The sequence below is a fragment of the Neoarius graeffei genome, chromosome 17, assembly GCF_027579695.1.
Source record: "Neoarius graeffei isolate fNeoGra1 chromosome 17, fNeoGra1.pri, whole genome shotgun sequence".
Classification (NCBI taxonomy): domain Eukaryota; kingdom Metazoa; phylum Chordata; class Actinopteri; order Siluriformes; family Ariidae; genus Neoarius; species Neoarius graeffei.
Window position 1 is genome coordinate 25,002,988 of NC_083585.1, and position 23,468 is coordinate 25,026,455.

The 23,468-nt window shown below is 38.6% G+C and overlaps 1 protein-coding gene across 1 annotated transcript in view; it reads right to left on the reverse strand.

The window, feature by feature from the left end:
- Nucleotides 1–23,468, reverse strand: part of LOC132901466 (alpha-2-macroglobulin-like) — a 40,499-nt gene that overhangs the window by 11,746 nt on the left and 5,285 nt on the right. The window contains exons 2-22 of the mRNA XM_060943876.1: nucleotides 22,101–22,281; nucleotides 21,814–21,970; nucleotides 21,652–21,704; nucleotides 21,327–21,347; nucleotides 21,053–21,218; nucleotides 20,879–20,963; nucleotides 18,331–18,460; nucleotides 18,133–18,253; nucleotides 17,880–17,989; nucleotides 17,594–17,761; nucleotides 17,270–17,503; nucleotides 16,942–17,154; nucleotides 16,685–16,834; nucleotides 11,016–11,141; nucleotides 7,497–7,647; nucleotides 7,175–7,265; nucleotides 6,674–6,899; nucleotides 6,462–6,588; nucleotides 828–949; nucleotides 689–740; nucleotides 496–579 (exon numbers count right to left, since the gene is read on the reverse strand). Coding sequence (XP_060799859.1) covers nucleotides 496–579; nucleotides 689–740; nucleotides 828–949; nucleotides 6,462–6,588; nucleotides 6,674–6,899; nucleotides 7,175–7,265; nucleotides 7,497–7,647; nucleotides 11,016–11,141; nucleotides 16,685–16,834; nucleotides 16,942–17,154; nucleotides 17,270–17,503; nucleotides 17,594–17,761; nucleotides 17,880–17,989; nucleotides 18,133–18,253; nucleotides 18,331–18,460; nucleotides 20,879–20,963; nucleotides 21,053–21,218; nucleotides 21,327–21,347; nucleotides 21,652–21,704; nucleotides 21,814–21,970; nucleotides 22,101–22,274 — 2,761 coding nt within the window. The 5' untranslated portion in view covers nucleotides 22,275–22,281. The remainder of the gene's footprint in view (nucleotides 1–495; nucleotides 580–688; nucleotides 741–827; nucleotides 950–6,461; nucleotides 6,589–6,673; nucleotides 6,900–7,174; nucleotides 7,266–7,496; nucleotides 7,648–11,015; nucleotides 11,142–16,684; nucleotides 16,835–16,941; nucleotides 17,155–17,269; nucleotides 17,504–17,593; nucleotides 17,762–17,879; nucleotides 17,990–18,132; nucleotides 18,254–18,330; nucleotides 18,461–20,878; nucleotides 20,964–21,052; nucleotides 21,219–21,326; nucleotides 21,348–21,651; nucleotides 21,705–21,813; nucleotides 21,971–22,100; nucleotides 22,282–23,468) is intronic.

Below are 23,468 nucleotides of genomic sequence, written 5' to 3' on the forward strand. Positions count from 1 at the left end.
TTAGAATCAAGAACTAGTTCCTATTAAAGTGGCTGGTGAGTGTTTCATGCCCCTTTAAAATCATTGGTTCAGAATAAGTACAAAAATTGTTAGGGTAAATTGCTGGTTTCATTAGTTGGAGGACTTTTGGTTTACACAGGAACATGAAGCCTCCAGCACCATGCCAACCACTCTACAGCAGATGCAGGTTTTTGAATACCATGCTGTGAAAAAGGTATTACCTTAATTACAGCGCATGAATAGCTTAGTGTACAGAGGTGAATCACATTGCACTAAAAGGCATAAACCACTGGTGCACACTATTGGCTCTTCTTATCATAAAGTGTTGTGTTTTACTTGTATTCATTCGCATAAGACATGTAGGATGTTATAAGACAAACATTAGTTTTGTTTTCTGTCTATTTTATTCAGGTGAAAATATTATTTCTATTTCCATTATATACACATCATAAAAATGTACTTTATTGTTAAAATGTTCTTCTCTCAAGCCCTTACCAATTACTGAAACAGAAGCTCGCGCTGATCCCTCTATTACATCATCAGGAAGAATCAGCTCCGGCTCCTCTGAAACACTGTTGCCTGTGAATAAGATGAAAGGCAGCTCCATTATTGAGCAGTAAAATATTGTGTGCATCAATTTTAAATCAACCAGACTGGATAAGAAGATAAAAATATTTGCAAGTCTGACCCTGTGGACATAATAACCAGCTCTGGCTCTTTGTCTTCTCAGTTCCTTCAGCCTAAAGGCGATATAGTATTGTTAGATCATAGCCTAATAAAGAACAGGTTTGCAGATTTAAGGTTATGCTTATTTTTAAGACACCGACCTGTACAATCAGACTCCGTGTAACTGTATCAATACGGCCTCTCTCTGGGACACTCACGATTTCATTGTCACACGCAGTCTGGGATTGTTCTGCCTCTGCACTCACTGTCACATTCAAGACTCCTGTGATGTAAGAACAGGTTTCAAAAGAAGGTAATTATAATTAAGAAAAATTACCATTACAGCATACAGGTGATCATAGGCCCTGTTTCTACGTGGTGTGGAAAAAAATAAGATTGTCACTGTGTATTAGAAAATAAGTTTTGGTAAGCCAATGAATGTTTTTCTCCCCCTCTTAGAAATTATTAGAACTTTCATGATGTTTGCATTTTAACCCATATAAGTTTTGCGCACTGTTACAGTATGGCTACAGGCTGAAATATTGCTTGTGTGCTGTTTAAATTATGGGCATACGCTGCACAGCAGAGGTGGGACAAAGTCACTAATGTGCAAGTCACAAGTAAGTCTCAAGTCCTACCACTCAAGTCCGAGTCAAGTCACAAGTCAAGGCACTTTTGACCAAGTCAAGTCCAAGTCCAAGTCCTACCCAAGCCAAGTCGAGTCCAAGTCCAAGTCTCATTTTTTTCCAAGTCCCTAACAAGTCACCATTTATTCTACAGGCAATCAACACATTTTTGACCACAAATGTATTACCTCTCCACACTGCCGTGTATGTCCTCCTTTTCCAGTCACCTTGGATAAAAATGTCTGCTAAATGTAATGTAATGTCAATGATTCATAGAGTCAGCATAAGTAACTACAGTACACCCATTCTTTTCCATTTTAAAATGTTTTAGAGCTTGTGCCCCAAGACAATCAAAGAATCTCAGAGGAGACAATGATTAGTTAGTTAACGTTAGTAAAGCATCCTAAATTTTCAGTGAGTTTAGTTTGAGTGAGTCAGTGTACATCTGAGGCTAAGGGTGTGAGAATGAGTGAAAGTATGACCATTTCCTTAAATTTTTTATTGGAAAATTAGTGAGAAATTAAAACAAAATTCTAAACAAAACTAGTACTGGTACTGTGTAACAAATCATTTTCTTTTCATTTCATTCATGTCATTTTTCACATAAAAATGCTTTTCATGTGCATTTTAAGACATGAAACTCAAAGTCCAAGCTAACAGATGATCTGTGTACTTTTAGAATCAAAGAATGGTTTTCCTTCTGAAGTTAGGCACTGTCCCAACATACAACATGACATGCCTTTCACACAATACAACGTGACTTGAGTACGTTTGTGTGTGTGAGAGAGACCAACTAACTGACAAAAAATTCTGGAAATATCTGTTCTCCACTACTGAGAGAGGGATGTTGCATCCAATGACTAAATCTGTTAGTATTGAATTTGTGATGGCTTTTTGTTGTGGGTGGGTAGCATTGTACTGTCTATCTTTTGCAGTAAGGAATCTAGAAATGGACGGCTGCTCTGTCTCACTTGGGATGATCTTGTTCTTCAGATATTCTGCAAATCTAAACAAGAAAAAAAAATGTAAAATTAGTAGGCCTACTTGTTTTCTGTTTTTAATCATGTAGACATTAACATGTTTTTATCATTTTCAATATCAAAGTCTGAGTTCATTTAATCTGAACATATTTGTTTATACACAGTATAATGTTTAATACAAGCCAGCCAGGATGTTCCCAGTTTAGCTAGACCACAATGCATTCACTAAACACTCGCTAAAATACCGGTAGCCTCAGTAAACACAGAACGTTGTGACAATGTAGCCAGAATCAGAGTCCTCTAGGGCTCTGGCCAGAATGTGAGAATGAAGCCCTGGCAACATTCTAGAGAGCCGTATAATAAAGTAGAATAAACAGTTGTTGTGAATTTCAGAATGTTCAGCGGAATCCTCCAGATCCAAGTTGCGTGCTTTTGGCGAATTTGGTTTCTCGCCAGAGACTAATAAATGCACTGGTAAAGCCACGCTATGTAGAGGCATTGTGTGCCCTGTCGTTTGGGTAAGACTGTGGGATAATGCTTCGTGTCGGAGTAGGCTACACTCCAATCTGTCGGGATGTACTGCGCTATAAAACGTCAGCTGAGCTTAGGGCTGTGCCGATAGACGATGCCATCGTCCATCGACGATGGTGGTCATCCATCACGATGGAGAGCCACCATTGTGATACCACGCCCCCTCCTGTCATAAACATGCATATATGGTATCATCTGGGCCTATTTAACCTAAAAACTTAGTTTTTTGTTAGTTTAGTTAGTTAGTTTTGTTTAATATATAAATATATTATATAACATATGTATAAATACATAATTATATAAATCATTATAAAGTAATATCCTATTACCGCTTGTTCACGTAGGCTATGGTGCAGGGACGTGCTAGTGAACATAACATGTGGTTACACAAATACAGTATGCTACTAATAATACATTTCGACTTCATTTTTTAGCCTACACTATACTTTTAATGTAAAATTTGTCATGTTGTTCAAACAAATAGCCACTATTAACAGTCGGGAAATATTTCACCTTATCAAACGGCAGTGAAGCGCAGACTTCGGCAGAAGTCAAATAACTTTAATCTGGTAAATAGGCCTACTTTCAGACACAAAATGGTCCACTCTAAGCCATAATGTCAAACCAAAGGGAAGAATGAAGGTGATTCTGATAAATGTAAAGACAGTAAAAAAACAATATTAAATCATGATTTTAAAAGCGCCCTGTGATGACCTGGCGACTTGTCCAGGGTGGACCCCGCCTTTCGCCCGTAGTCAGCTGGGATAGGCTCCAGCTTGCCTGCGACCCTGTAGAAGGATAAAGCGGCTAGAGATAATGAGATGAGATTTTTTTTTTTTTTAAAGATATTTTTTTGGGCTTTTTGCACCTTTATTGGATAGGACAGTGTAGAGACAGGAAATGAGCGGGAGAGAGAGACGGGAAGGGATCGGGAAATGACCTCGGGCCGGAATCGAACCCGGGTCGCCCGCATTCATGGTATGGCGCCTTAACCACCTGAGCCACGACGCCCCCAAGATGAGATTTTAAAAGCTGGTGCAATAATTCAAACACTAATAAATTGGAAAAATTAGCGCGTTCAAGTGCGCACTAAAGGCCGAAACGCATCTTCAATTGATATGGTGTAAATAAACAATGAGTAATAGCTTAAGTGTAGTTTCTTCTCATAGTTTGAATCCTAGTCTTTCATTGTTAGAGCAGATTAATATCTTGCCGTGATCAGTGAGCGCTCGGGGAGGTTCATTTCCACCTGCGCTTTGCGCAGCTCATTTCTCCGAAGCCAGCTGTGCGCAAACGCAGTGTTGACTGCTCGGCAAACTCCAAACGCTCGGTCTGTACTGGCCCTCTGTTGCGCAAGCGAGTTGGTTATGGCCAGGTTCAAATTGTGCCCGAAACAACTTAACCACGGCCATTTCAATTGCCTGATGGCTGCGACAATATTCGCCCCGTTGTTATGCAGGCGATCTTTTTCTCCTCTATTTTCCATTCGGCAAGTGTCTCGCGCAATGCGTCTTCTAAATTGTCCGCTGAATGTGTCTCTGGCATGAAACTCGTCTGCAGGCATTTGGACTGCATTGCCCACTCTCGGTCCACATAATGTACGGTAGCTGACATATAGGGCATCATGTTGCAGCTGGACCACATATCCGTTATCAAGGCCAAATATTCCACATCACCTAGCGCTTTTTTTTCTTTACGTGCCAAAGCCTCGGATGAGTATCTAATACTTTTAATAATAATAATAATAATAATAATAATATATTTAATAACGTGGTATTAAAATCCCCCCCCCCCCCCCCCCCCCCATCATCGTCCATCACGATGTTTGCACTGTAAACATTGTCGATGCCAATTAAGGGGACATCGCACAGCCCTAGCTGAGCTTACATTTTACATAGCCCAAATGGCCCATTATTCACATTGCCTACATGACACCAGAGAGAGGAAAAGAATAGAATTGAATGTCTCTGACACGTAATCCCAGCACTAATAACACACATCGCACAGCGTCCACGACTTGGTGCAGTACGTAGCAAACAGTTAAACGCCTGGTTTAACTTGCATTGCTAGTCATCTCGTCTCAGTGGTTTAAATGCCTTTCATGACAAGCACTGACTTTCCCATTGCAAAGAGCGAACTTCTGTTTTACATACTTAGTTTGCAGCCTGGGTAACTGTTTATTTGATTCACGTTTTATCCTTTGCTGTCCGGTTCTTATCATAAGTCTGTGTCGTTCTGACCAGAGCCTTTATAACAATCTAAACGTTCTCTGCTCTGACCAAATCACCACCTTCTGGCTATGCCTTCCCAATGTGTGTTAACTGGTAGCCTAGCCCACATAATCTAACACTAGACTGAACACAAAAGCAATCCAATAAAAAAAATCTACTTCACTATTTTATATTCAGCAAAGCAAAACAAATCCTTGACAGCGTTAATATATTAACACATTCCACTTCTAGCCACCAACTAGCCTGTACAGATTCTTGCTAGCTGTAGCCTAGCTTTGTTACTTACTTTTCCTTATGCAGCCTCAGGTGACGAACGAAGTTTGATGTGGTTGACTGGCTGTCTGAAATTGTGGCTCCACATGTTCTGCACGTAGCAATGCGTTTGCCATCTGTATTGGAGTATTCTTTAAATCCAAAGGAAATTACGCGGGGAATCATGTTTTTATCCGTCCGTTCATCATTCAGCGTCCTCGTTGCCCATCACCGTTTGGTTTTTCATTTGAACCAGTTGAAGTGCTTGAGTGACACCTAGTGCTAGTGGATTGAGCTGCCGTAGCCTAGGACAAGGAGCTACACCGCATTCAAATAATAACGAGTGTACTTGGATTCAAAATCGGGGGGGAGAATATTTATACCTGATACACCAAGTCACTGCAAGCTAAAACTGTCAAGTCCAAGTCAAGTCTCGAGTCAACAGCGTGCAAGTCCGAGTCAAGTTGCAAGTCATTCCTCATCTAGGGATTTCAAGTCTCAAGTCATCAAAATGGTGACTCGAGTCTGACTCGAGTCCAAGTCACATGACTCGAGTCCACATGTCTGCTGCACAGTACACAGGGTGTCTGAAAAGTCAGGAACCAATTAGAGTAAAGCTACACATATGTGTACATGATTTTGTAGTTATTTACATTATATGCTCTACATGCTCACCCTTATGCTCTACATGTTTCCTAAAGTGCTCTATCATGTTTTTGTGAATTATGCTCAACATATTCAGATCAACATATTTGCTCAGCATTCCCATTGGTTCCTGGCTTTTTGGACACCCTGGAGAATGAATATTTTGTAGAACTTTAATAAAAAATTTAGACTTTGCTTTGTCATACCAGCAAACGTGCAGCTATATACACCAGGAACGTACAGTATAACAGGCAAGAATTCTTCAGAATTCCATTAACATCTGCTCAACCCCTTCAGACATAATGTGTACAATTGTATGCATGAAGTTCCATAGCATTTTTCCTTGCGTCCAAAGGGGATAAGTATGCTCATTTGCGAATATCAGATTATAAAAAATAGTGTATATTGGAAAATATTCGTTTTCACCCAACAAAAAATATTAATATGTCTGCATGTACAATCGATTTAGCCTTGCACTGGCAAAAAACATAGAGCCCCATGAAAGACTGTGAAAGAATTGTAGGACTAACCAAGCACAGTGGGAATCAGAGTCCATTTGAAGGTCTTTCTGCCGTTTGCACACAGGCAGGATGTATACTTGCCATCAGAAGAGGGCTTCAGAGTGTAGTCTGAGGAGGGGGCCGGAGTCACTTTAACCTGTTAATGAGGCACAGGTGATTAATTTACTATGCATCATAAGTGGCACAATACTTGTGAAGACAAAATCTTGGCCTTACAGTACCATAATGCATTTGGAAAGATAATTGAAGACAGTGGCCTTCAGCTCAAAAACCTCTCCCCGAATAATGGAGTAGGGCAATGAGAGCTCCAGGAAGAAGGGCTGAAATACTGTGAGCTGAACAGGAGGAGCCAGTCCCAGACCCACAGAGGAAACACAGAAAGCCTCTGTCTCCCAAGTGGTGATGGTGTCAGGAACAGTGACAGGAAGATGTGCTGATCCAGAGTTCCTGTGAAAAATCATTATACTCTATTTCTGTTACTTATTATCAAAAAGACAGCATGGATTATTCAGTATATTCTAGTTAAGTTAATACATGCTAATAAAACTGCTAAAAGATTGGGGTCTATAACAAAATTAAAGAGTCAGTGTTATCACGTATGCTCAGAAGCACTACTAATGCTTCAAGCAATCGGTACATTTATTTTAATGATATTCAATCTGTAGTTGATTAAAATGCACAAAGAAAATCAACAAAATTAATGACTATGCCGATTCACTAACCCAACTTCAGATAGTTGCCATATCCAAGTCTCCGGAAAGAATTTACGAACTGTCTCAATGGGTTCATCATCTAGATAATTTCCAACAAAGGCTGTGTATTCTATACTCTCTGGTGCATCTGAAAATGAGCAAAAATTTTGTTATTAGTGTGCTTCTTTTAATGTAGTAACATCTTGATTTGTTAGAATAATTAGTACAAATAACAACAAGAGCTATGTACCTCACAAATGTATATTGATATCAGCTTTAGTCATCATTTATTGTACAATGCATTTTAATGCAATATACATCACATGATCTCAGTATGATTGAGAAACTGCACTATTTATTGAACAATAATTTATATAGAGAGAGTTGAAAAAAGGCCTGGATGTACCATAAAAGATATATGATTCATGATATTGCATGCCTTTATCTGTCAGACACCGAGGTTCTCTCACAGCCAGATTTGTTGCCATCTTGAGCCCCACTCTCTGTCAAGTGATAATAAGTCATAATCAGTGTAGTAAGAATTATTATTATTATTGTAGATTACTTAGTCAACCAAATAGTTTCAAATGAAATAAAATTCATTAATATGTACTGAAAGGGAGCATTCATTTTTTCCACATTTAACCTTTCCTAAGCACTTGTAGGGTTATTTCTAAACACCTTAGGTCGTTTTATATCAATTCATATAAATTTTTATATCAACAACTTAAGCAATTTGTTAAAACTAATTCAAATAATGGAGGGGAATGCTGGCAGAGAGAAAGGGAGTGACTTTTGCGCTAACCAGTTCACAGTTTACAGAGTCTGCTGACATTTGGGAAAGACTGGTTGGGGTATGGAGACTTGGCAAGCCAAAGCACATCCTACGTAAGGAGGAACCCACTTTCAGTCACTGTGGAATGATATACTATGAAACACTTGAGGTTGGGAGAGAGTGACCTACTGTGGATTAGGTCAACCGGCTACTCTAAATTGGCCATAGGTGTGAATGGCTGTCTGTGATAGACTGGTGACCTGTCCAGGGTATACTCTGCTTCTTGCCGAATGCCAGCTGGGATTAACTCCAGCCCACCTGAGACCCACAATGGATAAGCGGCATGGGAAGTGAATGAATGAATAGTAAAGCAGTTCATTGGCCAGTATAGGATTCAATAATCAGAGTGAGACAGTTAGACAACAATAGAAACAGAAGCATGCTAATACTATTAATACAACATGTACAGTGCCACAGTGTTAATATTTTGACTCATTTAGTAAGTATGATGGTTGTGCCCAAACTCTCTTAATCCTTGTAATCTTGGCAAAGCCTTGTAATTTGGAGCATCGGTTGAGACTGCCAACTTACAGTAATGTTCAGGTGTCTATCAAATAGACGTGTGCAGTGCTTGGACTTGAATTTTTCCATTTGTGTGAAAGCATTTGTAAATCCTTGATAATCTGATCATAAATATCCTTGGATACCAACTCCACTCTTCTCACTACCATTGCTGGACCAGTAGGTACACTGTTAATTGCCATTTTTATGTCTTCTTTGTTTTTACAGACTGTGAATAATGTGTCAGTGGTGACAGTCATCATTTCTTTTAAAAACTCACCCTTAGTGGGTCTTCTTGTACTTGGCTAGGAGATGGTTTACACTGAATGAAGCCTTGGTATCAGCTTTAGCTCTCTTAGTGTGTATTGTGAAAAGTGATTGCTTGGCTTTAAAACACAATTTTAACTTTTAAATTATTTTCTCTTACAGTTTGCTCTTGGGGCTGAATGAGCTCCTGGCTTTCAGATGTCAAGTGGCATGATGGCACTCCAAATTACTTTTGGACATTGCTAAAACCTGATGGCATATCAATCAGACAATCTTTTTTTTAACTGCTGTTAAAGCAAATTCCTTTTTTCCTTTTAGGCATGGAAATGATATATTTTCATCTTCTTTCATTGTTTCGCTATGGTTTCTTGAACAGAGTTCACTCATTGATGAACATGTACAGAGCTAATATTAGCTAGCTATGAGCTGAAACAGCAGGTTGACACAGCCAAAACAGTTATCTGCAAAGGTAACCTAATTTCATAACCATAATGGGCCAGAATTAATGCTTTTTCTTGAGCTACTTCCTGCAAATAGAGATGCATACCGTCAGTAAAATATGTAGCACAATTCAAAACTTGCCAACCAGTGGATATTTTACCATCACATGTTTTTTTTCTTTTTAATGTGTTGCGATCATTGACAGTACATAGATGGTTGTGTTCTACTAAAAATGCCTCAACGATCGACCGGTAGATCACAATTGACAGGTTGATTTCGACAGCAGTGGCAAATATTTGGTCAAAGTTATTGTTATTTTAGTGGTCAACTACAGTATACTGAAGTTGAAATTAAATAATAACTGAGTTCAAAGTGTTCATTTTAATAAAAATCAAATATGTTCAACTCAGCTTTGAGGGAATTCATATCCAAATTTGGTGAATGGAGCAGGAATTACAACACTTTGTATATGTTGTCCACCAATATAGATAAGATAACCTTATATACTTCAGAATTCATCCTGCAGCATTTTGTTATATCATCAATAAATACAAGAGAACCAGTTGAATTGGCAGCCATATACACCCACACCATAAAATGAGGCGGTATGCTTCAGATCATTTGCAGTTCCTTCCTTTTCTTCATGTTCTTCTCTGACCAGTTTGTTCTTTTGTAAAATAATGTATTAAATTGTTGATTTGGCCACATGCTGTTTCTTTGATGAGTTTCTTTTGATTTTTCAACCTCAAAATGGCTTGCTTCACTGGCAGTGATAGACTTTATATTGAGAGTTAACAGAACTTCAAGGGACTCCAAATATAAACGCCAAACTTGAAATTGACCACAGACTGTTTATCTGCTTACGTTGTGCCTCATGTTACCAAGCCTTTGTTCTGTCTTTAGCTACTCTGGTTCTTGACTCTGTTTTGTATTTTGCCCTTTGTCTCAGCCTTTGATATCCTCTCTGTGCCTCAATTAACCACTGCCTGTTTCTTTACTCTGATTTTTGATGACTGATTTGGATCTGTTTGCCAGCATGTTTTTAAATAAAACTCTTCCAGTAATTACATTGTCTATCATCTCCAATGACATGACACTATCATCCATCCACCCAAAAAGCATGAGTGGGTCACACATCTTGCACTTTTAATTGCAAAAAGTGCAGAAATTAATCCATCCAAAATTAATTTTTGCACACATCAACATTAGTCAGAATTAGATAGGACCATAAAATGATCAGCAGGTACCCCATATCACCTAGCTATATCATGTCAGGGGTAGATTAGGATCGATCGATCCATCCATCCATCCATCCATCATCTGTAGCCGCTTATCCTGTTTTACAGGGTCGCAGGCAAGCTGGAGCCTATTCCAGCTGACTATGGGCAAGAGGCGGAGTACACCCTGGACAAGTTGCCAGGTCATCGCAGGGCTGACACATAGAGACAAACAACCATTCACACTCACATTCACACCTACAGTCCATTTAGAGCCACCAATTAGCCTAACCTGCATGTCTTTGGACTGTGGGGGAAACCAGAGCACCTGGAGGAAACCCACGCAGAGAACATGTAAACTCCACACAGAAAGGCCCTCATCGGCCACTGGGCTCGAACCCAGGACCTTCTTGCTGTGAGGCAACAGTGCTAACCGCTACACTACCATGCCGCCCCTAGATTAGGCTCCATGGAAACAAAATCTAAAGGCATATTTTGTAAATACTATTTTCTGTTATGATTGATTTTATATTGCAGGTATGTTGTGTAAACATTCATACACATACATTTCAGTCATCAGTTATACAACATTTTACAACCAATCATTTACCTTTAATGTATCATAAGCATGGTCAATCGGGTCATCCCGTCGAGGGCTAACATACAAGCACTCCAGATTATCTTCGACGCTATAGGGGTAATCCGATACCGTTGTCACCGGCAACAAATTAAATATCTATGGGAGACATAGTTTGTCATTATTATAAGGCAATATACAGTATGTCTCAAAACACAAAAATTACTTTGTGACTGTTACATTTATTAATACATTAAAATAAGATATTTTTATTCAATAAATGCCAGTAAAACACATTAGTATAGTTGCTATGAGTAAAATACATAAGTTCTATAATATAATGATCCTGACAGTAGCTTTCAGGTTTTCTCTCAAGTATCTCAAGACCACTATGCTTCACATTGAGTTATATCAAACCACCCCGGCATGGATTATTTTGCTAGCAATACATCCGGTCATGTTTTAATCCTTACATATCATTCAAAGCTGGATATGACAGCAGAAAGAACTGCACCCTTTCAAACACACCTCCTGACTTTTTCAAAAGCTGTGTCAAAAGCAGCGCATTGTGAGAGCAGCTGAAAGGATCATTGGTGTCTCTCTCCCTTCTCTAATGGATATCTATAACTCCCGCCTCACCCGCAAAGCCATCATGATTGCAGGTGACCCCACCCACCCATCTCACAGCCTCTTCAGTCTGCTGCCATCGGGGAGGAGACTGCGGAATCTCCGGGACAAAACCAGCAGGCTCAAGGACAGTTTCTTTCACCAGGTGGTCAGGAGGCTCAACTCCCTCCCTGTTCTGCCCCTCCTCCCCCCTCTGCCCCCTGCCACAGATTCTGCTCGCACACCCCCCTGTCCCCCCTTCAGCATCTGACATGTCACCCTCACATTTCCCCCCCCCAACACACACACACACACACACACTCTCAACGTTCATTAACACACTGAACTCAGGGACTGCACATTTCACTTTACCTCGCTCATTTGCACTATTCCGCACTACCTCACCTTAACAGCCATTAGTTTATTGTTTATACTGCTTATTTCATGTTTACCTGCTATACCTCAAGTGCCTTTGACTGTTTATTTGCACCAGTTTACGTGTGTGTGTGTGTGTGTGTGTGTGTGTGTGTGTGTGTGTGTGTGTGTGTGTGTGTGTGTGTGTGTATGTTTAGTCTATGTCTAGTTCTTACAGTATCTAGTGTTTATACTGTTTATATTATTTGTTTATGAGTGTTTAGTCTACGTCTAGTTCTTATCTAGAGTGTTTATACTGTTTATACTGTTTGTTTTTTCAATGATTCTATTTTTATTTATTGCATTGCCTGTTTGCACCGTGGGTCAGAGAGGACTGAAATTTCATCTGTGCTGTATGTCGAGCATGTATAGCATATTTGATAATAAAGTTGACTTGACTTGGCTTGAAATGTAAGATCACCTTTCCCACTCGACTGCTTAGCCAGTACAAGAAATATTTCTTTAGTTTTTAGTCACTTACGGTATGTTCAGAGGTGGGAAGTAACAAAGTACAAATACTTTGTTACTGTATTTAAGTTTTCAGGTATCTGTACTTCAATTTATTTTTCTGATCACATTTTACTTTTACACTCTGCATTGTAAAATAAATTACTGTACTTTCTACTCCTTACATTTTCAAACCAGGCTTGTGACTTTAGTTTTAATGCATTTGAGGGGAATTATCAATTATTATTCTTATTTTTTATTTTGCATCATTGTGCACCTTCAAAAAATCAAGACTGCATTCAACCTAAATAGATGGGACAGTAACATAAAGACAACAGTGATTAATCCAGCCCAATCTGGCAACCATGATTATGAATCAAAACATGAGCTATGTTCCCTATTCATCAAACTGAGGTGAATGGGTTTTCTTTGAACTTTTAATTGTTTTTATGTAAGCATACCAAATTGTTTGATCTAAATACCTAACACTTTAACTGTATGTGATGTATGCTCTTCAAACTCTTCAAATAAGTTATGAGCAAGTATGTAGCCTAGTAAGGTAAGGATAGTTATAAGTTACTGTTACATATAGCTGGGTTGTTGGTTAGCACACTGTACATAACTAATCAATATCAACTGCACGTGCAAGTGGATTATTTATTTGTCAGAAAGTACTTGGCAATAAAAATATTTGCAGTGGAGCACCTTATATATGTTATTATTTAATAATTAATATAAGAAAGCATAGATTTGCCTCCTTCTACACACACATCGACCCCTCAAATATTTTAAAATAATATTGGCTGACTTTTTTCGTGGTATATCAGGTATATTCCATTCAGTTAGCATGATACTGAACGAGTCAAAGACGAGTTCAATATCATGCCAGCTGAATGGAATATACAGTGCCTTGCAAAAGTATCCATACCCCTTGAACTTTTTCCACCTTACAACCACGAACTTAAAAGTTTTTTATTGAGATTTTATGTGATAGACCAACACAGAGTAGCACATAATTGTGAAGTGAAACGAAAATGATAAATGGTCTTCAAAATTTTAAACAAATAAAAATCTGAAAAATGTGGTGTGCATTAGTATTCAGCCCCCTGTACTCTGATACCTCTAAATACAATCCAGTGCAATCAATTGCCTTCAGAAGTCATCTAATTAGTTAATAGAGTCCTACTGTGTATAATTTACTCTCAGCATAAATACAGTACACTTGTTCTGTGAAGGCCTCAGTGGTTTGTTATAGAACACTGAAGAACAAACAGCACCATGAAGACCAAAGAACTCACCAGACAGGTCAGGGATAAAGTTCTGGAGAAGTTTAAAGCAGGGTTAGGTTATAAAAAAATATCCCAAGCTCTGAACATCTCAAGAAGCACTGTTCAATCCATCATTCAAAAATGGAAAAAGTATGGCACAACTGCAAACCTACCAAGACATGGCTGTCTACCTAAACTGACAGAGCGAGCAAGGAGAGCACTGGTCAGAGAAGCAGCCAAGAGGCCCATGATCACTCTGGAGGAGCTGCAGAAATCCACAGCTCAGGTGGGAGAATCTGTGCACAGGACAACTACTGTATAAGTTGTACACTCCACAAATCTGGCCTTTTTGGAAGAGTGGCAAGAAGAAAGCCATTGTTGAAAAACAGGCATAAGAAGCCATGTAGGGGACACAGCAAACATGTGGAAGAAGGTGCTTTGGTCAGATGAGACCAAAGTTGAACTTTTTGGCCTAAATGCAAAGCGCTGTGTGGCAGAAAGCTAACACTGCTCATCACCCTGCACACACCATCCTCACTGTGAAACATGGTGGTGGCAGCATCATGCTATGGGGATGCTTTTCTTCAGCAGGGACAGGGAAGCTGGTCAGAGTTGATGGGAAGATGGATGGAGCTAAATACAGGGCAATCCTGGAAGAAAACCCTGTTGGAGGCTGCAAAAGACTTGAGACTGGGAAGGAGATTCACCTTACAGCAAGACAATGAGCCTAAACATACAGCCAGAGCTACAATGGAATGGTTTAGATCAAAGAATATTCATGTGTTAGAATGGCCCAGTCAAAGTCCAGACCTAAATCCCATTGAGCATCTGTGGCAAGACTTGAAAATTGCTGTTCACAAATGCTCTCCATCCAATCTGGCTGAGCTTGAGCTATTTTGCAAAGAAGAATGGGCAAAAATTTCAGTGTCTAGATGTGCAAAGCTGGTAGAGACATACCACAAAAGACTTGCAGCTGTAATTGCAGCAAAAGGTGGCTCTACAAAGTATTGATGCAGGGGGGGACTGAATACTAATGCACATCACATTTTTCAGATTTTTATTTGTTTAAAATTCTGAAGACCATTTATCATTTTTGTTTCACTTCACAATTATGTGCTACTCTGTGTTGGTCTATCACTTAAAATCTCAATAAAAAACTGTTAAGTTCGTGGTTGTAAGGTGGAAAAATGTGAAAAAGTTCAAGGGATATGAATACTTTTGCAAGGCACTGTATCTGATATACCACGAAAAAAGCTAGCCATTATTATTATTATTATTATTATTATTATTATTATTATTATATATGATGGAACAATTATAGATTTTACAAAAAGTTAAGGGAGGGAAAGAGAGAGAGAGAGAGAGAGAGAGAGAGACTTACAGATATTGAATAATGATTCTGATCAAATTTCATTCAATGTTTTGTCAATCCACTGTACATGTACAAAGTCAAAGTTCCAACAATAAAAATTGTACAATTACAAAAAGCCTGAACAATAACCCAACTGATATACAAGCTATATACAGGTTGACAGTGCAAGGTCAAAGTTATTTTTGGTAGTAGTTAATTGTTACAACGTTATTCAAAATGAAAGGGCTTTGCTGAGTGAAGTCTTTGAATGAAGTCCTCTTGTAAATGTCTCTGTCACATTTCCTCGCCTCCGAGTAGAACTTTGACAAAATTTCTGCTATTGCTCTCTTTTCCAGTTTTTCGATGTCTGTTGGTATGTTTTGCTTTTGTAAATATGTATGAAGAATATCCAGTGGAGTTTTGGTATCCTTTTGGGTGTTCAGCACGTCTTTCTCTTTAAATCTTCCTCTTTTAATGAAACAAACCTTACGGCCATATTTACATACAAACTGTCCGAGTCACTCGCTAGCATGGAAGTTTTACGTCTCCGACGTGCGTCTTTTCCAGTTTTTCGATGACCGTTGGTCGGTTTTTCTCTTGTAAATATGCATGAAGAATATATAATGAAGTTTTGGTAGCCTTTCGGGTGTTCAGCGCGTCTTTACTTCCAGTTTATTTATTTAGTGCTTAAACCGAATACTGAATTAGCCCTATCTTCTCTCTCTCCCGGCCGACAAAGACATGATTGTGAGCATACGCAGCAGAAAAGTTGTCATTGGATCTTCGCATGAGCTGTGCGATGTGTGATATCGTGTTGTCTTGACAATGTGCAATATTATAACAATATTGCATGCTCATTCTCCATTGGGGAGAGTGCTGCAATACACGGAGGATATAACAATATTGCATGCCATCAATAAACCTGCTAGAAGGGAATAGAATACATGCTTTTATTCCATGGAAAAAGTGGCCTATATCTATAATAATTCCTGATGTTTCACTCCAATGAGGTCACTTCCAGTGTTTTCCCGCTTACTAGATGTACATTGTCAAAATGGCAAACTGGTTCAAAATTAAAATTCTTTTGATTAACTTGCATATTTTTTGTGGATGTGTCCATATAATATAAAGAACCTTATACGGTGGCATGAAGATATGAAGTTTAACTGAAACTAAGGACCTTATGAAGTTTAAGGGGCTTAGTTTCAGCAACAGTTACTCCAAAGAATCAGTTAAAAAGAAAGAGAGAGAGAAATGCCGTGTACCAAGATAGTACCAAACGTACCAAAATGGTACCAGATTTATCAAAATTTTATTTTATTTTACTATTTAATCTTTTATCTTCAGTAACTGCTTTATCTTGGTCAGAGTTTATTAGAACATTTAGAGCACTCCTGACAACTTCACAATTTGAAATGCAAATGTGATTTGAAAATTCTGAAAACTACATTTTTGTTATGAGCAAATTTAAGGATTAAACAGGAATAAAAAAAAATACAGTTAATTTAGTTTATTTATTACTTAGTTTCATCACTCTTAGAGGGCACTAGATTTTAAAACAGGCTCAAAATCCAAGCGTGTGTATGTGCAAAAGATTCCGTAAATCTTAACTTCACCTTGTCAGTGTTTAGGCGTGCTCCAGACTCCAAGATGAACACACTCTGATCCACAATACTGAGGCCACACAGTGAACCAGGATGAGCCGTGAGCTCAACAGTGTTCTTCTCACCAGGAACTGCTTTAGAGGGAGAGAACTGTAGCAAAACCTGGAGTCCGTGATGAAAACAAGTTTAGGCAGGTTTAACAATTTCATGGCTGACTGCAAACTAATTGATTACATATAAAAAGATGATAATGAATGTGTTAGCATTACCTTATTTCTGAAACATTTTTCCACATCAAAATTCTTGCTAGCAGCAATGACGTTCTCACTGGGCAGGACAGAGTATGCCAGAACCTGCAGTACAGGAGCCAGCTCAGCAAAAACAGACAGTTTGAATGAGATTTTGCCTTTTCTGACATCTGTAGAGTCTTCCACTTCAACTTTTTTATGCCCATGATGGACTATGGCTCCTTTAGATAAGACCTGAATTGGAGAGGCCAAATATATGATGATCACTGTCAGGTGCGTTTCAATTACGCTGCTGGAATCTAGGTCATGCAGGTTTTACTGTATCTACAATTATACAGTATGTACTTACCGTGTATATAATGTCAATGCTGTATTTTTCAGTAGTTTCCCCGACAATATAATAATTAACAGTTATGGGAATTTCAGTACCACACTTAAACAGTTCCTCTGAGCTCTCAATTGACAGTTCACTGAATACTGGATTGTAAGGTGTGGCAGGTTGGAGCAGCTGTATACGTGCATCAACATTTGCAAAGAATGGTGTTTTGTATCTTTGGTCATTTCCGTCTGGATAGACACTTGCCTAGATAACAATGAAACAGGAACATTTGTTTTTGAGATCTACTGAAATGACTTTAAAAATTTTGTGAGTGCTTAGGTCATCATACCCTACCGTCAATGTTATCTCTGGAGTAGGAGGTTCAGGTGAAGCAACTGAGAAGTTTGCCAATCCATTACTACCTGTAGTGAGATTGAGTAGTATCTTCTTAGACCAGTAACCTTCCAAAAGATAAACCTTCTTGTTTGGAACTGGTGTTCCACTGAAGGTTGTAACTTTAATCTGTTAATCAGGGAAAGTTAAAAAAAATGCTGTTAGTTTGCTGAAAACTGTCAAAAACATCACAAATATAAAACAATGTCAATGGTTCAGTGTAAATTTAAAAGCATGAAACTCTTACTTTTCCTTCTATAACTCTTTCCGGTTCAAAATGTTTTGGTAAATCCAAAAGTTCCACTTGACCAATTTGGTAAGTGAGCTCTATGATTACAGATTTTACAATGGACAATTCTAAACAAAAGAAACAAAATGCAACATGGAAGTTGTTATTCATGAATCAGTGTTATAAAAGTATTTTATATTTTAAATATTTTAATCTTGAATTTTAAAAAAACATTTTAGAGTTGACTTTGTTGGCTCTGTTACTGACTCACCTGTTCCTTCCTCTGTTAGTGTAACAGTAGCATTAAGCTTGTCCTCAAAATTACCTTCAAATTCAGAATTGATGAAAGCTGATACATTCAGTTTAAGGAGGGCACAACCAGTCTGATTCATCTATAGGGAAAACCAAATAACAAATACATGGTGAGATCTATTTCAGATAAAAAAAACCAAAAAAAAAAAAAATTCACCTTCACTGTTTCAGCCAGGCATGGTGAAATCAAAGGGGCACCAACATTATGACCATAAGGTTGTACCAGTATAAATTTACGACACACTTGCACCAGTGCTGCACCAGGTACTGGTTGTCCATAAGTGTATCTAAAACATGCACAAGCAATGAATGTTGATTTGAACTTTTTTTTTTAAATAGGCTACAGTGGTGCTTGAAAGTTTGTGAAGCCTTTAGAATTTGTATATTTCTGCATAAATATGACCTAGAACATCATCAGATTTTCACACAAGTCCTAAAAGTAGATAAAGAGAACCCAGTTAAACAAATGAGACAAAAATATTATACTTGATCATTTATTTATTGAGGAAAATGATCCAATATTACATATCTGTGAGTGGCAAAAGTATGTGAAGCTCTAGGATTAGCAGTTCATTTGAAGGTGAAATTAGAGTCAGGTGTTTTCAATCAATGGGATGACAATCAGGTGTGAGTGGGCACCCTGTTTTATTTAAAGAACAGGGATCTATCAAAGTCTGATCTTCACAACACATTTGTGGAAGTGTATCATGGCACGAACAAAGGATATTTCTGAGGACCTCAGAAAAAGCGTTGCTGATGCTCATCAGGCTGGAAAAGGTTACAAAACCATCTCGAAAGAGTTTGGACTCCACCAATCCACAGTCAGACAGATTGTGTACAAAATGGAGGAAATTCATGAACATTGTTACCCTCCCCAGGAGTGGTCGACCAACAAAGATCACTCCAAGAGCAAGGCATGTAATATTCCGCGAGGTCACAAAGGACCCCAGGGTAACTTCTAAGCAACTGAAGGCCTCTCTCACATTGGTTAATGTTCATGAGTCCACCATCAGGAGAACACTGAACAACAATGGTGTGCATGGCAGGGTTGCAAGGAGAAAGCCAGTACTCTCCAAAAAGAACACTGCTGCTCGTTTTTAGTTTGCTAAAGATCATGTGGACAAGCCAGAAGGCTATTGGAAAAATGTTTTGTGGACGGATAAGACCAAAATCGAACTTTTTGGTTTAAATGAGAAGCGTTATGTTTGGAGAAAGGAAAACACTGCATTCCAGCATAAGAACCTTATCCCATCTGTGAAACATGGTGGTGGTAGTATCATGGTTTGGGCCTGTTTTGCTGCATCTGGGCCAGGACGGCTTGCCATCATTGATGGAATAATGAATTCTGAATTATATCAGTGAATACTAAAGGAAAATATCAGGACATCTGTCCATGAACTGAATCCCAAGAGAAGGTGGGTCATGCAGCAAGACAATGACCCTAAGCACACAAGTCGTTCTACCAATGAATGGTTAAAGAAGAATAAAGTTTAAGGGCGCTTTCACACCACTAGTTCGATTATTTGGTCCGCACCAGGCAGTAAAATTGTTACATTGTATCATACAGACTGCGTGTGGTCTGCGTTCACACATGCAAACAAACCAAATTGGTCTGAATGACGTTTCGTCATCTTCCGGTGGGATAAGCGCCAATTTGGACTTTCACAATGGAGCGACACGTTCGCACACTGTTTCTTGCACTGGTCCTTGCTTTTTATATCGTCGACATTACCCATTTCTGGCAAAATATCCAGTTCCTGAATGAGTCGCAGCTGCAGCTGGAGAACAATCTTCGGATATACTGGATTCGCCGAAGGCGTATAGCGCGTCATTTCAGGCAGAGGAGACGCGCTATTTTTCACCAATGCTGTCCTGCTGATGATGAGACAAGCACCTTTCCAAAGACCCACAAGGTAGGCTATAGTCTGTTAGCCTGACAAGCCAGACGGCTTTTACTGTAGAATCTGTTATGCTGTAGGTTAATACAGGGCAATCTGAATTTCCCACTGACAGAATGCTGACAGAGCTGGAGCACGCGCGTGTGCCTGATGCCACTGTTTACAGGACGTTATAATGATCACATTGTGTAGATGCTCACATCATTATCTTTACAGTTATAGTTATTAAAATAGTTAATATTCTTAGTGTGGGCAGCCTTTTACATTATATCCAGTGTAGACACACCCCACTTTTCAATGAAAAAATGTGCGTATTATGCGTATTTAGGCCTGAGTTGGTCCAGGTTCGCGTTCTCACCAGAGGGACCGCACCAGAGGTTGACATTTGGTGCGGAATCAAGCGGACCGAGCCCACCCCTTTTTGGAGGTCTCGGTCCACTTGATTTACCCACCCGAGTGCGATTGATGCTTTCACACTGACAAAAACGAACCGAACTAAGAGCTTTTGGTTCGAATGGACTGTTTAGTGTGCACCAGCTGCTGTTGGTGTGAAAGCACCCTAAAAAATCTGATGATGTTTTAGGTCATATTTATGCAGAAATATAGAAAATTCTAAAGGGTTCACAAACTTTCAAGCACCACTGTATATTTGTGTATCCTGGATATTTATATTGACTATCCATACAATGTTGTTCTTAAATGTGTTTCAAAAAGATAAATGTTTAAATTAAAGTAAGTAAAGGAACAAAACAAATTTAAAAGTTTAAAACTTTATTTTAGTGGTTTTCCCATTAAACTGTCACTCACTTTCCGCAAACCTCCAGATTCAGTTCCTCCTCACCAATGCTGTGTTTTTCTTGTGCTTTTATTGTAATCTCAAACTTGGGTAAAACTAAAAGCCAAATGTATTTTTATTACAGTAAATTATGTTAGTTACTTCTGTATCAACAAAAAAGGTACTCTACTAAAAGTGTAACTTACCATACTTTTCCACCTTAAGTTGGTGTGTGATCAACCTGTTTTCAATTTTAGCAGTCAATGAATAATAGCCTTGTGGAGCTTCAGCATTTAGCTCATGAGAAAGCTGCAGTATCAGGCCTGTTGAGGACACGTTCGTCCACTGACCAATCCTGTTACCATGATTATCCTGATTGGTTCATGAAAATATTAAAGAGTAAGCTACCAATGTGTACAAATATTAAAAGTGAACAACTGTGTCACAAAATTAAAACTATGGATAGTTTAATTTACTTACCTCAAGAATTACTGAGCTGTACTGTAAATACAATGTGGAGAATACAACAGTGCATAACTTTGATTAAGAAACTATCAAATTCTAACATCATCCTGTACATTAATGCTCTACATTAATTTATTAGAATATCAATACAATACAAATATATTACACAAAAATAAGTGTTATATTAATCTTTGTATAGAAAAATTAAACAAATTTAAACAGTGGATATCCTTCTTGTATAGTTAAATGTAAACACATACTGTAGGACAGGATGAATGATAAAACTTACTTTTCTGCACAAAACTTACACACTTAGAGGCGTAGAGACTTTGACTCCTACCTTTTGTTTAATTGGAATAAAAGTAGAATCCATAGAGACAATTCTGAAATTCACTGTTGAAAAACAATGGTAGAGAAATGTGGCATTTTGAGCTGCACCATCGGTAAAAAAATAAACCTTTATCAGTTCAGCTGGATATTAAGTTTTGCAGGAATCAATCACCTGTTTGACCTGGATTGTAGATTGGTTTATCAGTCTGAATAAATACCAATGTGTTGTAGGATTTAAACATCACTTTCCTTTTCTCTGTAATCTTAAAGCTTTCACCTTTGACTTCTACTTTGATCTCCTGCACTGATTCACCTTCAACCTGTGGAGCCTGTGAAAATGTCAACCATGTTAAACCACATCAATCACTAACAATACTTAAAAAAAGAAAAAAAGAAAGAAAGACTCAAATAACAACTATTCTTGCTGTTGTTGTTATTATAGTCTGTGGGATTTCTGACCTCAAAATGAGAGCAGTGGTGAATCTCCTTTTCCACTGTCTCTTGCAAAAGAGTTCTGTTCTGGTTGTTGTGAACCAGATCAATGTTCAGTTGCAGAGTTTCATTTGGCTTCAAAAGACTCACACAGAACTTAGCATCAGAGCCAGACTCGATTACTGCAGGAAATGTCACCATGAAATATCTAAAGACAAAAATGTAATATTTTAACAAAATAATTTGTGCGAGTGATTAATAAGAGTTGAAAAAGTAATGAAAGTTGTGTAAGATAAACTATTGTAGCTAGATCACTTGTAATCCCTTTATCTCAACAATCAATACTATTGCAAAAGTTTATATAGAGTGCCTTAAGTTAATCATCATAAAATAAAATAATGTTGAAAAGACAAACTGGTGTCACACAGCATGCCAATATAGCAGGTTGGAAACCACACTTATTTATTTATTTATTTATTTATAATGATCCTCCTGTCAGCCCTGTAATGACCTGGCGACTTGTCCAGGGTGTACCCCGCCTTTCGCCCGTAGTCAGCTGGGATAGGCTCCAGCTTGCCTGCGACCCTGTAGAACAGGATAAAGCAGCTAGAGATAATAAGATGAGATGAGATAATGAACCTCCCTCAGAATCTCCCCCCGGTGTACTGAGATTCACATATTAAAGTTCACATTTTAAAAAAAAAGAAAAAAAAGGTATCTATATTCAGTTATTTTTCAGTGTTCACAAATTCAGATTCAATGATTCATCCATCCATCCATCCGTCCATTATCTGTAGCCTCTTATCCTGTTCTACAGGGTCACAGGCAAGCTGGAGCCTATTCCAGCTGACTATGGGTGAGAGGCAGGGTACACCCTGGACAATTCACCAGGTCATCACAGGGCTGACACAGAGACAAACAGCCATTCACACCTACAGTCAATTTAGAGCCACCAATTAACCTAACCTGAATGTCTTTGGACTGGGGGGGAAACTGGAGCACCTGGAGGAAACCCACGCAGACACAGGGAGAACATGCAAACTCCACACCGAAAGGCCCTCGCCGGCCGCTAGGCTCGAACCCAGGACCTTCTTGCTGTGAGGCGACAGTGCTAACCATGACACCACCATGCCGCCCTTAAGTTAATCATAATAAAGTAAAATAAAGAGACAAATTGGTGTCACACAACATGCCAGTAAAGTCGAAGGTAAAGATATTGTAGCTGCCTTTTTATGTTTAGAAATAAGTTAGTATGAAAGACTGCACAATCATAGTCTGATTGCATTCTGGCATATTTGCGTTTTTTTTCTTTCTTTTTTTAAATACTAGTGCATCTCAAATAATTAGATTATCGTGAAAAAGTACATTTTTTCATCATCCATCCATCCATCCATC